Genomic DNA, 16,940 nt, shown 5'->3' with positions numbered 1-16,940 from the left:
CTTTACACTTAATCTACCTTCATTATTCAAATTCTTTCCAGAACTTATCTTTTTTTAGATTCCCTGATCATTGATGTACGTAGTTTTTTTGGTATACATCACCCAGTTATTCAATGACCCTTACCCTTTTCTTTTCTTTCATTCGATCTCTTTCTCGCATTTTATATAAAATTTCATTATTCATCCAAGCCAAGGTTTTTTTCTTGACTAAATTGAACGGGATTGAACTTAGAGCTCCATTTTTCAAAAGCACTGATTGGAGCAGGGTCAGAAAGCACAAAATCCCAATCAACTTTAGCAGTATGAAGCTGGTTCTTCACGTCAACTATACAATATTCAGAAATACCAAAAAATTCACTTTAGTTGTGAATTTTCACGTAGAAATCAAGACTTGTAGGCACGCGTAGACACGTCTAGTTATTAGACAGAGCAGAGTGGGCCAGGGGCGGATCCAGGGGGGGCGGGCCCCTATCCCTGGCAAAAATGGTAACGGCAATTTTACCTTTAAAATTTTACTTTAAAAAAAAAGACAAGACGGGCACCCACCCCTGGCCCCCCTAACGAGAAAAAGAATGGTAAATGGTAATTTTACCCCCCCTTTTTTTGCTCACTGGGGGGGGGGGGTCTTGGGTAATAAAAAAAGGTGCTCACTGCCGCCCTCCCCGCTTATCGTTAAATATTTCCTCACGAATTCGGGCCCCCGTCCTCGCCGACGGCTGGATCCGTCCCTGGAGTGGGCTACTCATATCCTTATCATCCCAAACTGTCGATGACTTAAAGCGATAGAAAGCTCTAAAATTAGCTGAGGCGTGTAGCCAGGAGGTGAGGGGTTGGGGCGATCGGCCCCCTAAAAAAGACGCCGGCCAAGGAGAGAGAGAGAGAGAGAGAGAGAGAGAGAGAGAGAGAGAGAGAGAGAGAGAGAAAGGTAAGAAGATGTAGGAAGAAAAAGGAGCAAACAATTTAAAGAAACATTTTTGAAAATTCAGACAAGGATAAAGAGTCGAGAACGATACAACGAATTTTTTTCTTTCTCTAATAATTTAATGAAACGTCAACTTTGCGCAGGAGGGGGAAAACTCCCTGCTCCCCCCCCCCCCCCCCACTAAAGAAAATCCAAGCTACGCGTGTGAATTGGCTGTCCCTTCATAAAATGTACAGTACCGGTACTTTAGAATTGGCCAGAGCCATCAACATATAATTATAAACAGGCGCGGATCCAGGATTTCTAAAGGGGGGGGGGGGGGGGGGGGGATGGGGGGGTAGTGAGCACAAGAAAAGAAAAGGTACTATTTCTTGTCCCACTTTTTTTTTTGGCAGGGGGGAGGCCAAGGCCTGCTCGGCCTCCCCCCCCCCCCTCCCCCCCCCCCCCCCCCTCCCCCCCCCCCTCCCCCCCCCCCCCCCCCCCCCCCCCCCACCACACTCACTGGATCCGCGCTGTCTAGCAAGTCCCTGGTCTAAATAAGTGTTTCTGGAATTGGCAATGAAATAGCGTTATCTTGTGGCAGCTTTCGGCCAGTAAAATTCACTCTCCTACCATTGTATCTCTCCTACCATTATTCCTCCCTTACCATTCTACCTCTCCTATCATTCTATCGACTATCTCTCCTACCATTCCATCTCTCCTACCATTCTACCTCTCCTACCATTCTACCTCTCCTACCATTCTATCTCTCCTACCATTCTATCTCTCCTACCATTCTCCCTCTCCTACCATTCTATCTCTCCTACCATTCTATCGATCTCTCCTACCATTCTATCTCTCCTACCATTCTATCTCTCCTACCATTCTCCCTCTCCTACCATTCTACCTCTCCTACCATTCTACCTCTCCTACCATTCTACCTCTCCTACCATTCTATCTCTCCTACCATTCTATCTCTCCTACCATTCTCCCTCTCCTACCATTCTATCTCTCCTACCATTCTATTGATCTCTCCTACCATTCTATCTCTCCTACCATTCTATCTCTCCTACCATTCTCCCTCTCCTACCATTCTACCTCTCCTACCATTCTACCTCTCCTACCATTCTATCTCTCCTACCATTCTATCTCTCCTACCATTCTACCTCTCCTACCATTCTACCTCTCCTACCATTCTATCTCTCCTACCATTCTATCTCTCCTACCATTCTATCTCTCCTACCATTCTCCCTCTCCTACCATTCTATCTCTCCTACCATTCTCCCTCTCCTACCATTCTATCTCTCCTACCATTCTCCCTCTCCTACCATTCTCCCTCTCCTACCATTCTATCTCTCCTACCATTCTCCCTCTCCTACCATTCTATCTCTCCTACCATTCTCCCTCTCCTACCATTCTATCTCTCCTACTATTTTATCTCTCCTACCATTCTATCTCTCCTACCATTTTCTCTCCTACCATTCTATCTCTCCTACCATTCTCCCTCTCCTACCATTCTATCTCTCCTACCATTCTCCCTCTCCTACCATTCTCCCTCTCCTACCATTCTATCTCTCCTACCATTCTCCCTCTCCTACCATTCTCCCTCTCCTACCATTCTATCTCTCCTACTATTTTATCTCTCCTACCATTCTATCTCTCCTACCATTTTATCTCTCCTACCATTCTATCTCTCCTACCATTCTCCCTCTCCTACCATTCTATCTCTCCTACCATTCTCCCTCTCCTACCATTCTCCCTCTCCTACCATTCTATCTCTCCTACCATTCTCCCTCTCCTACCATTCTATCTCTCCTACCATTTTATCTCTCCTACCATTCTATCTCTCCTACCATTCTCCCTCTCCTACCATTCTATCTCTCCTACTATTTTATCTCTCCTACCATTCTATCTCTCCTACCATTTTATCTCTCCTACCATTCTATCTCTCCTACCATTCTCCCTCTCCTACCATTCTCCCTCTCCTACCATTCTCCCTCTCCTACCATCCTACCTCTCATACAGGTTGCAAAGGTAAATGCATTTGTTCAAATAAAAGAAAGACGATAATGGAGAGAATATTTGTGAGAGGAGATGGAATTTAATTTTTTTATTTTATTTTTTATTAAATATAAATTTATTAACATTGTTTTTTTTCTTTCAAGGTATAAGAACCATAGAAGGTAAATTTGAGAATATTGAACGGACAAACATTGAAAACGTACATCATAAAAACCAAATAGTTAATAGGATGTACCTGGTCTTCATGTTGTAAACTTAATAACAAATCTGCTCACAAAACACATTACTTTGATTCAGAATCCATTTTTTTTTTCCTTAATATTTTGGCGATGATTTATTGAGGCATATTTCTCTAAATGTTTATGTGGTAGAGAAGGTGCATACAAGTAGCTAACCACTGGACAAGCTACATATTACAAATACCTATTCTTCTTCGACTATATCTTTGCTGTCTTTTTCTAACAAAAGCACTATTTTACTTTTTTTTACATTAAAAAATAAAATATAACAAAATTGCAGAAACCTATTTTAGGTGTTCCACAATTTAAAATAAATGGCATATGTAACACAAAATAATTTAATCTTTGCCTCATATCTCTCCATTTCAATAATGTCCAGAATGAATTCCAAGTATTACTGACATTCTATATGAAAGATTGAAAATAAATAAAAATGAGTATAGCATTATAACATACAAATGAAACAGGACAATGTGACAATGGGACATTTCATGACAAAAAGCATAGAAAGAAAAAAACAAAGGAAAACAAATATTGAAGAAATCTTAAAGCCTGTCCGCACTAGTTTAGCCAGGAGGAATTATACCTCCCTGCAAGGTCACTGACAGGTGGTTAACTCATCAAAGCAGCTCTCAATTAACATAAGAAAAAGAGGATCATGGGGACTAACAGACACCGCTTAGGCATTGTTTGCTATATAGAGGGCACAAGTAGCTACAAGTAGTGCAGTCCTGCTTGAAGCTTTTAAATGGAAAAGATTCCATGATGCACATCAGTTTGTAAATACTTTGAGGAGACATCTACATGTACATACTAGGGATGCATGATATAATATATCACATATTAAGCTTTTTGCATTATGGTCAGCTGTAAAATCAATTATTTGGTGATACAGAAACATTCCTCGAAATAATCAATAAACAATGTTACTGTACTTGTAACAGGAACGAAAGACATATTAACCCGTTGACTACTGAATTGTCTCTTTCCAATAGTTGGTGAAGACTATTGCGTAGCCAATCAGTTAACGCATGTACCTGCTTGCTTCACAGTCAATCCAGTAGTGCTGATATGAAGGAACACCCTCTCACCAATCTTTTTAGCTGGCCTGGTAAATCCTGACCAGGCTGAGTTGAAGTAGCACAACCCCCCACATACATTAACATACGCTTTGAAGCCTTTTCTTCATTTCCCATGTTTACAATTTCACATTTCTGCTAGGATTTCCTTCATGATTTCAAACACAGTTTATTTCAATAATAACCTCTAAAGCTCAATAACATATCAATGCTTAAATACATTATTTTACATTGTCCTTTAAAGGTGATGTATTGAATAATGCTGAATCTCAATTCAATATGCTTTTCTCAATGTCACCATGCAGCCCATAGTGTGCAGCCCATAGTGTAGACTATTTCAACAAAAGAATGAAAACTTGACTGTTTAAATAGCAGTAGGAAACTAGTACTACCGGTATTTCCATTACCAGTATTTTGTTGTTTAGTTCATAAGGTAGTTCATATCACATGTTCTACATAAAAATCCTTTAATAAAATGTTCTGAAGTAAAACATTCTGTATTCCACAAATCCTTTTCCTGAGTTATCATGGACAGTGTACAATGTATCATATTAATGGCATACGATGGTTGTTAATCACAAGGGATATCTATAGTACCGGTATAAACAGGGTTTTACTTTTGCAAAATTGATTAATAACCGGTCAAAAAATGTTTGACTGGTTTAATAGGCTCGTGCTGACCACCCTGACTGTATTGTTGCAAGCATCATGAAGAACAGAGGAATGGGTTTACATTTCAGGGATTGATTCTGACTGGTCAAGCAGTGGTCTTGCTGACCATCGCATTGTAATATGTAACATGAAGAACCCAAAGAGGAATTAGCTAACACTTCAGGGATGGATTGACCGGTCAAGCACTGTCCCATTGTCCCATGTACCATGCCAAACAGGGAGGAATGTGGTCAGGACAGACTGACCAGCTAGGCTCTGGACCCGATGACCACTGCAATGATAAACAGCGGAATGAGCTTTATACACTTTGGGGTCTGATTAGCGTCAATCAAGCGCTTGACTAGACGACCTCTGTATTGTAATGATTAACACATAGGAAGGAGCTCTACACTTTTTGATCACTGCATTGTGAACTATGAAGAAAATAGAGGAATGAAGTCACATTTCATACATGGACTTTGACTGTACAGCACTGGACTCTCTGACTATTCATGCACAATGATGGACTGAGTCCTAATACAGGCTCTGGCCACATGGGCTCTAGATATGCTGACCACTGCTTTGTTGAATCCACCATTATGAAGAAAGGAGAAAGGTCAAAATTCAGGTATTGTCTCAGGCTGGTCAAGCTCCGGACTCACTGACCACTCCATTGTCGCATGCACCATGACAAACACAAAGAGGAAGGTGGAGAAGTCTCTAAGAGTTCCTTGGAGGAACCCTAGACCTCGCTGGACCCGTTGGATGATCTCTGGAGATACTCCTCTAAAGGTCAAAAGGGCCGTTAGTATCCTGACTGGACTGCTTTGGACAGGGGACTGAATTCAAGAGAGGAGATAAAAATAGGAGAGGGAAAATGAAGATAATAATGTATGACACTACCTTTGATTGAAATGTTAACATTTAACTCAAGTACATCTAAATAAAATCTACAATCAATTCAATCATCAAGTATACATAATATACTCTTAAATGTGATCACGCACCACAAAACCATTACAAGTTTGCATGGTCACTGTTTAAGTGGTCAGGCTGGTCAAATTTTAGTTTTTGCATTTTTTTTTTCTATGTTACTTCAATTGTGTATTTTTAATTGAATTCGGGAGCAAAAAACAATCTAAAAGTTATATTTTTGGCAGTGTTTGGCATGTGATGTTTGGATAATCTTGAGTATTTTGTAGTAGTTTTCATTTCATTATGACCCTGGCTACATGTTTCATTTTATTTCCCATAATTATACAATTAATAAGTGGACAAACAATGAACATGATGTACTTAATTGGTATGTGAAGACGTAGAACAATCTGATAATCCCTTCACAGTAATATCTATAGAGTTCTAATCCTCCCTTTGTCACTTTGTGCAATTTTGCAGGAGTCTGTGTGTGCTTGAATAGACTACATACTTTGTTATCCCCTTTTCTCTTAAGCAACATTCTTTGACACCGGATATTCTTCACCTTCTTCAATAGGTTAATAACATCTAATTGCCCCCCCCCCTCCCCTTCTCTCTCTTTCTCTCTACAACTGAACATACCTGTTCTAATCCGACGAAAAACAGCAGTACTTCTGTTGCTAAGATAGTACAATGATGGACTGAAAAAGAAGAATAAGAAAGAGAATAAAATGAGAGGATTGAAAGAGAGGTGATCCAAAATTTGTTATGAATGACAGGTGATTCAGTATTTCTAGAATTAAAAAAAAAATGTTGAATGCATAGTTTAACAATGTTAAATCTGAGATGCACGGCCCTTTGTGCAGTGTGTGTGATATGGTGTAATATTGAAGCCGAAAAAAAAATTACCCTTCAAAATGATCAAGAAGTGCCTCAAAAAAGTAAAAATCTTTTAGTGACGGTTTTACCATACTCATTTCCCCAATAGACTGTAGTGTTATAAAAATCATTAGGAAAACAGTTTTGACATCTCAATTTCCAATCATGAATATCTTGATAATCAGACAGCGATTGGCTTGTAAAAGTCATGGGGTTCCTGACTGACCTAAAGGTTTATAATTATCATTGCAGCATAAGCTAAAATCCAGGATTTTGTTTCAGAATCTGAGGCACAGTTACCCAATCCCTTTAAGATACCATACCTGGCCTTGAAGTAGGCTGACGAGCCAGAGTCTGGTGACGGCTGCTAAAACAGTAAACACAAGAGTCTGGAGGGAGACTACACTCTGGACTGATGTAGCTTTGGACCGGTGCTGTATCTCGTTCTGATCACCTGCTTGTTGTGTACTGGTTTGTGAAGAAGTACCATCAACAAACCCTGAATCCTGGCTGATGTCTCGAGGTATAGGATTCTCTAAGACCCCTCCTGGTTCTGTGGATGTCTCTGTTCTGCTGGCTGGTGATTCCTGAAATCTATTCATAATGAAAATTACAACAATATCAACATATGACTGTGCATAGTGAGGGAAGAGCATGTTTAATCACTATGAATGAAATCTTCAACTTATTCCACTAGCTCCCCAACCTGAACATGTTTTTTTTTTTAAACGATCTGTGAGAAAATTATATTTAAAAACAGAGCAAGAAAGTCCTGATGTCAAAACTTATGCTGTTTCTAAAACCATAAAATGAAATGACTAACCTATCAACAGGATGGCAAGAATGGTGGTCTGAGGCATGATGGGAAGGGTTAGATGACTTGGTTAATTGACTTTGTGAATCCTCTTCTCCACCAACCAGATTTCTTGATGAAGCTCTTTGCTCTTCTACACAAATGTGATAAAAACGAAAGCAAACAATGACACTTTTGACAGAGAAGTTAATCAGGTACATGTATTCTTTAGGCAGACTACAGATTTCCTTGGAAGTGACATATTTGAATTTCACTGTCCCATTAAAGAATGACTGTTTTGATTTGATAACACATGCAAGTCCATAGGACCCCCAGTTCTCCAGAAATTGAGGAATTCAAATAGCTCCATTTTCATGGTGGTATTCATCATTTTGGCTTCAACATTGTATATAACATAATTTTCCATTTTGAATTGTAGTTTTTCTTTTTATTGCTAGTGACAAAATGCTGGGGGCCGTTTCTCGAAACCAACTCCATGACAGTCATATCTTTGTCGGCGACCTACGGAGATGTCATGAAGCGGATAAACCGTTTCACAAAGCCATGACAGACATGATATCGATATATCGCGATACTAGCAGCTCAAGAACATAGTCCTTGTCACGATCCATTTGATTTATCAAGAATAACCCAAAACAAGTTTTGGGGCTAAAATTGTTCAAAAAGAAATATATACATATAAATTCTCCTAAAATAAATAATAAATAGTGTCATTATCATACTTACATCATCAAACAATTTGCATATTTCTGTAAAGATTCTTAAATTGAAGAAAAACCGGTGAGTGGTTTTTTTTTGACAGTCGAATCAAAAGTTAGTTGAAGGATACCGTAATGATAGTTTTATCAATACGTACTTTTTTGTTTATTGTGACGAGGAATTTTAGGCAAAATGTCTTTTCTCAGCCAGTTTTTATTCTAGAGTCTCATAAATACTCGTTATATAATTGATTTGATATTGAAAATATAATTTGGAAGAAGTAATTAGAGAGGGAATAATAATGCACATAGGCCCCAAAGGTATGACGGTATCCTAAAAAAAGACTATAAATCGACTATGGAAAACGGTGTGTAACATTCTTACCTCTCTTATTTATATGTTATAGTTTAATGATTTGTGATTTAATGTTTATATTCAGCTATTTTTAAGTTTCTGTATAACTTGTATTCTCACTTTTGTAAATTTGCATTTCGCATCCCCAGAATTACGTACCGAACTCGTCTATATTTTTCTCAAAATGATAGTGAAACTAATCGTCCATTTCGCGGCCCATGGAATGGCAACAAACTGACTTGTGATGGCGCTTTACAGCAATTAAAAAGATATGACAGGTTCGGAGCAGTGACAACTCGCTTGTCGCGGAAGTTGTCGCTCATCTTGCAAAGACGGCTTCGTGAAACACTTAGCTGACAAGTTGCGTGACAGTGGCGAGATGTCGTTGATCTTGTAGTTATGACAATTTCGAGAAACGCCCCCCTGATGTCTAACAAATACCCAAACTTATCAATTAGTATTTGTAAAGTTGGGATTGAACTTTCTCCCAGTATAATTATCACTACAGATTTCAGATGTGCTCACCTGAGGCTGTGGGTTGTACTATAGCTGCATCATGGGTCGGACTTGGAGGGATATCAACTGAGGCTTGAACCAATGAACTTCCATTTCCAGAATCACAAGGAGCATCCTCTAGCTCTTGGGCTGCACAGGAAAAAAACAGGAAATAGCAAATGAGGTTTTCAATTAAGTTATGTGGGATCAATGCTGTAAAATCACGGATATCTCCAATTCCGTTTAAAACCGCCAGTCAAAACCGGACGGTTTTCGGTTAAACGATTTTAATTTTTTTTTTTTTTTTTTTTTTTTTTTTTGCTGACTCTGTCGGCAGCAAGCCAGGTCCGTGTGAAAAAGCGGGAAGGCGCCGATTTGTGCTTGCGAACTTGTCACAAATAAAAGTAACAATGTCATTTTTAGAAGAATGTGTAAGATCATTAATGTAAATTAAAAACAGTAGAAGACCTAGGATAGAACCTTGTGGTACGCCTTGTGTAAAAATTGGATGAATATTATTATAAACTACATATTGAGATCTATTACAAAGATACTTTCAAACCAAGATGACAGACAAATTGGAGTGTTGTTCTAGTTTCAGAGTGGTGAGTCAACACACAGATTACTGAGCTGGGAGACATTGCCAGGCATAGTGCCAGGTGGGGGGCATAAATCTAAACTTTAAAAAAAAAAAAAAAAAAAAAAAAAAAAAAAAAAAAAAAATTATAAAAAAAAAAAAAAAAAAAACGGGAAAACGAAACCGTCCAATTGAAAACGGAATCCGCCATGGGCGGTCGGATACCGGACGGTTAAACGTTTGACTACAGCACTATGTGGGATATAGTCAAATCAGATTAATAAATAGTAAGGAGCACTATGCTAAAGGTTGAAGAGATTGATTTAAAGAGTTTGGAGCAACCTTAGATTGATAATACCCCTTCACAAAAATGACCAGACGTTATTAAATGAAGGTTAACCAACACAATAGTAAAACCAATGGAGGTAACTTTAGTCTCTTAAATTAAGACTTATCAGGAAAATACTACAGGATGTCTTGAAATGTGTGTGTTGCTCAAACTAGACAGGGCCCAATCACATCTTTTCAAGCAGATATTAGGGGTGCCTAAGTCTGCTGCTGATGAGATTGTCTACCTGCTCACCAACCTCCTGCCAGTTTCAGTGCAGATTGACCTCGGCAGGCTCTTGCTTCTAGGTCAACTCACCAAGCCACCAAGCTTGACCACAGCCGTTTTGAATTCAGAACATTCATAGAAGCCCTCAAAACGCATACACCCTCAATACTGGTTTTACAAGAGACAGTGAGGAAGTATGATCTTCCAGACCTCCATAGCCTCGTCTCGAACCCACCTCTGTACTCACCCTGGAAAAGGATGATCAACTACAAAATCAACCTTAAACTGGTAAAACACCATACACTACAAGGAATCCGCTCTAAGTCCTCTCTCAAGTTCTGGATAGATAACACTCCACCCTCTGCAAATCTCCTTTATCCAAAGAACGCATCATCTCCTCCTATCCGAAGAGCCCTTATAGTGAGAGCCCAATTACTGACATCCACCTACTTGACACGATGCCGTCTCTTCACGCTTAAGAAATCACCCATCTTGCCCCCTGTATAAAACCGACGATGAGACAGTAGAGCACTTTGTTGGAGTCTGCTCCAACCTGGACCATCTCCGTCAGGATTTTATCAGCAAAGTCAAGGAATACCTCGTGGATTATCGCATCTGTTTAAACCTGTATGATGATGATGACCCACAGCAATTTACCCCTGCTACTCTGTTCCCCTTTCATCCATGTCTGCCTTCCAAAATTCATAATAGCCTTCTTCTACTATCGCTCTTTTTTCTATATAAAATTGATGCCTTTCGTTCCAATGCTATCCAAAGCTCCTAACTGATCAGATTTACACATTTACTTTATTTGGACTCCAGGAATCTCCAAAATATTGGAGGGATCAACTAAGAAGAAGAAGATGCAGACTTGCAAATGTTACTTGCACAACTCTCTAATTCTAAATAATATTAATAAACAGCCACAAATCGATATCTGCAGTGGCAGTGCAACTGAGGCCCGTTCCTAGAAACCGTCATAAGTCTAACCTCTTGACCATCCCATTGAAATGCGTGCTAATTCTATAACACACGTTTTAATGGGATAGTCAAGAAGTTAAACTTATGACGGTTTCTAGGAACGGGCCCCTGCAGACATGCAGTGCAAGTAAATTCTCAAGTAAAAATTCATTAAAGGTAAAGACCAGTATTGGAAACGCCCCAATTTCAAAAAATGAAATGGAAGCTCTCATTACCAATCATGTGAAAGAATATGTTTTGACTAATACATGATGATAAAAAATTGCCGGGAAACCGCCTACTAATTCATATATTTGGTAAATTTGTTTCTCTCATGGTCTGTGAGAGATATAGGGTAGTCCCATATACATCTTTTTGTGTATAGTGCTTGTAACTTTACGAAGAACGGGCCAAATTTCTTATCATTTTGATGATTCCAGAACCTTGCAGATGCTAGATGCTAGATGATCAACCTTTTCTGATCGATTCCACAACGTTTCTTTCACAATGCAATCGCATGACCATAACTGGTCTTTACCTTTAAATTAATCATTCAGCTGGTGAAAAGGGCAGAACCAGATAAACAAGAACAAGTGGAATAATTTGGGATGACTGAATGCATCAGTGAAAGAATACGGACAAACGAACAATCACTTGTCAGCTGATGAGTAATGCTTTAGATATGTGCCCTGACTCTTGAGCATCATCGAGTCTCATGTGTTTACCACGCCAGAGGTTCAGGCGCCTACCCTTGCTTAGTCCCCGCTACGAAGTTACTCGAGCTCGCTCATTCTCTTCCACATATTAAAACCTCCTGTAAACACACATTTCGCTTACTTACTTCTCATTTTTAGTCTTTCAATTCGTTTGAATCGGTCTTCTGAACTCTCGAGGAGCCTTTTCCTCCGAGCTTCTCGTCTTTTGGCAGCGTCCATTTCTTTAAAGCAAAATTTAATTTTCGATTGAAGCAGAAACAGAGATGAAGTAGACAATGGTTCCTAGTTTTGGCTCAAGACAATGATACTTTTTTTCTCCATTTCTACTTTTTATTATTATTTCGTTTTAAAGATATAATTGGATTTTCCAACATCCATGGCTTATAATATATCCCAAAAATTGTTCTTAGTCAACTTTAAATGGTTTATGGTATTTTTTTTATAGTGATTGTGGCTCAAAATAATTGAACATCCTCCTTTTACCCGGAAGAAAGGCTAAATTCTTCACGTATTGAAATATGGTGCAAGTATCTACTCCTATTATATTCCACATCAATTCAAATTTACAAAGTATTAAATACCAGTATACGAGACGAAACAGACCCCTAGAAATGTATATAAGAATATAGAGTAAGTTGCAGTACACTATAATAATTATATAGGCACAAAGAATAGGAAGAGAGACAATTACTAGAGAAAAATATTATACATGGGCCGCATTCAAGGGCGGGGGGGGGGGGGCTGTTATACATTTTCTCGTAAAGGGCTTCTTCATTCCAAATAACTACAACATTTCTGCTTTGTCGTCTTCTTCTTATTCTCCTTCTCCTTCTTCTTTTCCTTCTCCTCATCCTCCTCCTCCAGTCCTACACCTGCTATTCCCTCCAACATAAACAGTCCGATATTTTTTAGAAACATCCTATTTTGAACCCGGGGGGGGGGGGGGGGAGGGGTACTCAGATTTGGTTTGGACGGGAGTGAGCCGCTCAAGCCTCGAAACCCCTACTCATTTGTAAGGGGTATTTTGGGGGATTTCTCTCAAATAAAGGCCATCACAAATTTTGACTTAAAAAAAAAAAGCGGACCTCTGTTTAGGGATATTTTTGTTAAATATAGGACCCATGTTTAGGGATTTGAGAAAATTTACGGATTAGAGCGGCACACTCCCGTATGTCTTACTCTTAATACGTGAGTACCCCCCCCCCCCCCCCCCGGATTTCGGATAGGCAGTGTTAAATCATCATTTAGACAACTTTTGCGACTTCCCAATATCACGGGACAATCCCTTTTATAAAAAAATCCCAAGAAGAGAACCCCCCCCCCGCCCCAAATCACCGATCGTAGAATTTTGTAGCCATTATTTGCCTCTCTATATTTCTTTAAAACACACAATTGACCGTCTTTGTGCCTATTATTTTGTATCCTACAGTTTAACAATAAAAGGAGCATATAGCGACCGATAAAGAAAGCTTTCCTTTCTAAATAAATAGAGAACTCATGGTCAGAGCGAAACATAGTGAAATAAATTTCTTCATGATCCTTTCTAAATAGATAGAGAACTCATGGCCAGAGCGAAACGTAGTGAAATAAATTTCTTCATGATAATATTGCATAAACCTGTGATGGTAAAGGGTGATGGTTGGCTTATGAGAGGAAGATTTATATGGTGAGGGAAATGCTCAGAAACTTCAGCCATACATTTTGCTAGGCAAACTTTAGGTGGGACTTTAGGCCTATATGCATCTTCAAAAAGACCCTAAAGTTCGAATCACAAGATTCGGTTTTGCAAGGATTTAGGTTCTACAAAAATTGAAGACAAATATGCTTGTGATTTTTACTGTATATGCCTATACTCTTGATGGAACCATTAATAGAATCGTTACAAAAGAAACTGACAGGTATGAAAAGAAAACCTCTTTACTCCCCGTATTACCTCATTCCCCCTTTATTTCTTTTCCTTCATCTATTTTAATCTTTGACATATCTTTTCTTTTCCTTTACCGTTTCTCCTTCCCCCGAATTTTTTAGTTTTTTTTTGTGCACCAGTGTGCACGTGATGATGCCTGGTAATGATGATGATGATTAAAGTAATGATAACAATAATTACTAATATTAATTATAATTATGGCAATAAAAATAATGATGATGATAGTAATAAATAATCATTACTGAAAGTAATTGACCAAAATCATCACGATAAGGAGTTGATGTTTATAATGATAGCCCTATTGGCCCGAATTCACAAAGGAGGTTTGTCGAGAAACCTCCTTTTGTTATTTACAAACCAGGTTTGTAAAAAAACGCGTCAAAAACGCGTATGACGTACAGGCGCGGATCTACGGGGGGGGGGGGTTTAGGGGGTTTAAACCCCCCTTGGGGGCGGGCCCCCCCCCCCAAAAAAAAAAAGGGGAAAAAAAGAAAAAAAGAAAGAAAAAAGAAAGAAAAAAGAACGCACGCTGGAGAGAACCCTTTCAAGTGCAAATATTGTGAGAAGATATTCAACGCATCTGGCAACTTAACCAAACACATGATAACTCTGGATATAACTGTGTATTAAACTGTTACTTGATTTAAAAAGACGTTATCATGCACTGCTTTTTATGGTCTTCATTGTGTTAATAGATGCCAGGAAAACATCACTTACGGGGTTCAAATAAACACCCAAAAAAAAATCGGCTCGCCGCTTCGCGGCTCGTGGACGATGCTCCGCATCGTCATTATTTTGGTCAAACCCCCCCCCTTAGCAAAAAGCTAGATCCGCCCCTGACGTACATAAACCTCGGTTTGTCGACAAACCTCCTTTGTGAATTCGGGCCAATGTGTTTACTGAAATAAAAAAATAGGGACTCACCTTACACTCCATTCCCTCCGATATGGCCTGTATGCAGGCGCGTACGCAGGGGGGGGGGGGGGTTTGGGGGTTAAACCCCCCCCTTTGGAAATTTTTTGTGTGTAAACCCCCATAAAAAAAAACCTAAAACCCCCCCCTTTTGGATTTTTTTTTTTTTTTTTTTTTTTTTTTTTTAATTATTAAAAAAAAAAAAAAAAAAAAAAAAAAATTATTCCCATGGCCGACCTAAAAAAGGTGACCTTACCCCCCCCCCAACGGAGCAAAATGTCAAATTTCCAAATTTCGAGACCAAAAAAAAAAAAAAAAGTGTCCTCTTACCCCCCCCCCCCTTATTCAGCGGTCGGCTGAGTCGTTGCGATTTTTTTGGGACCAAAAAAAAAAAAAATGTGTCCTCTTACCCCCCCCCCCCCCCCCCCCCCCCCCCCGCTTATTCAGCGGCTGGCTGAGTCGTTGCGAAATTTTCGGACCGATTTATAAATGTTAAAACCCCCCCCCTTGAAAAAATCCTGCGTACGCGCCTGCCTGTATGTGCGTGTGTGTGGAGGGTGGGGTGGGTTAGGGGGGGGGGGTAGGCCCGTAAACCCAATGATGATCGACGGGGCTTTCATCATCAGTGGCGTAATGAGCAAAAACGGTTGTTGTTTTATTATTTTTTTGGGGGGGGGGGCAGACAAAAAAAAAAAAATCCGCATCACCCCATGCACTCTTACATGCAGGCCCAGCTGAACGTTTTCCAACTGAGGTTTAGGGGTGGAGCCCCCGAAGCTCAAGGGGTATTGGGCATCAGTGGTGGATCCAGGATTTCTTTTTATCGGGCCGGGGAGGCAAAAAATAGCATGGGGTGACCCACTGGCCAAGCGGGGGTGAGTCTGGGGTTGTGACCCCCCTCCCAGAGTATGAAGCATTTGCAATTTTAGAACCACATTGGACGCATTTTCAGGCACTTCCTGGAGTAATATGACTTGCTTGCTCTTACCTCCTCCAAGAGTAGGGATCCTTTGCAATTTGAGAACCACATTTGGCGCATTAATGTCCACCGGCACTTCCTGGAAATAACAAGGCCTTCTGTTTATAGTTACAGAAAAGTGATCTGTCACTTGAGACGTTGTATTGCTTCGTTGCTGCACAATGCACTGACAATAATATTAATACAATGTCCCTATATCTTTTTTCTTCTTGCCCTTGGAAAATCGCGCCGACCGATAAGGGGGGGGGGGGGCGGGGGTATAGTGAGCAATATTTTAATTTTATTCGGCCTCCCGTAATTTTCAAATCGCAGTGTGGGGTCACTGGTGGGGGTTAAGTTTTAGTCAGCACAACCCCCCCCCCCCTAGTGAGCAAAAAAAAAAAGTGAGGGGGACGAGGTTAACCCCCCCCCCCGCTCCCCTCTCCCCTCCCCCCCCCCCCCCTGCGCGTACGCGCCTGTATGCAAAGTGGATTCCATCTAGCCTATGCAGATGATATCGCATAGCAGGTGAATGGTCATTCTGGAAAGAAACACATGATTTAAATACCGGCCGTCATTGCATTCCGATTTAAGTTGCCCACGGTCGATCACGTACCACCCCCCCCCCCCCCCCCCCCGTTGCACACTCACCCATGTAGGCATAGGCTAGCTGCACCCCATCCACGATATTGTCCGGTTAGAAAAGCTAGGGAGCCCGGCAAGAAAATGTTGGAAATTGGAGCCCTTAATTAATTGAAATATATAGCTTAAAATTAGGCATGCCCTATATTAGGTCTCATGAATTTTTTCATGCATGAATGATATTTAGGCCTATACATAAAATAGACTGGACTATGCCAACTTAATAAACTAAACTAAACTAACTGTACAGGGGGATCCCAAATATTATTATATTTCCTGAAACAATTAAGCTTGAATTTACATTGTCAACCAGTCTAAAGTCTAAACGATATAAATGTAAATTCATGCACAATGAGCCTTTCCAATGAAACTCTAATCATCCGATCTATAAATTCTCTTAGGAGTTGATATCAAGTTAACAATGGTGATCAAGCACTGACATGTCAATTTCCTATCCATTGTTTATATCTGGCATCTTCTTTGTTGTACCAAGTTTTTGCAGGAAATTACGTCATTCACAACTTTATAGTCCTTTCTCTATTTTTATGTGTTGAAAATACTGGAATCATAATACGCGTTCGGTGCGTTCGTATGGGTCTGTCGGGTTTCCCGCCTGACTCTCAGGGAAATGTGCGCAGAGAAAC

At 40.0% G+C, this 16,940-nt stretch overlaps 1 protein-coding gene across 1 annotated transcript; it reads right to left on the bottom strand.

Moving 5' to 3' along the window:
- Positions 1-3,802: 3,802 nt before the first annotated feature.
- Positions 3,803-12,138, bottom strand: LOC100893461. Its single transcript, XM_003723635.3, has 6 exons — positions 11,983-12,138; positions 9,079-9,198; positions 7,510-7,633; positions 7,010-7,280; positions 6,450-6,508; positions 3,803-5,731 (listed from the first exon to the last, which is right to left on the bottom strand). The coding sequence occupies exons 1-5, from the start codon at positions 12,074-12,076 to the stop codon at positions 6,488-6,490; spliced, it is 630 nt and encodes a 209-aa protein (XP_003723683.2). The 5' UTR covers positions 12,077-12,138; the 3' UTR covers positions 3,803-5,731; positions 6,450-6,487.
- Positions 12,139-16,940: the final 4,802 nt, after the last annotated feature.

Source organism: Strongylocentrotus purpuratus, unplaced genomic scaffold (genome assembly GCF_000002235.5).
Source record: "Strongylocentrotus purpuratus isolate Spur 01 unplaced genomic scaffold, Spur_5.0 spur5_scaffold_10, whole genome shotgun sequence".
In the NCBI taxonomy this organism is placed as follows: Eukaryota; Metazoa; Echinodermata; class Echinoidea; order Camarodonta; family Strongylocentrotidae; genus Strongylocentrotus; species Strongylocentrotus purpuratus.
The sequence above is the reverse complement of the archived record's forward strand: the minus strand, read 5'-3'. Positions and strand labels throughout refer to the sequence as shown.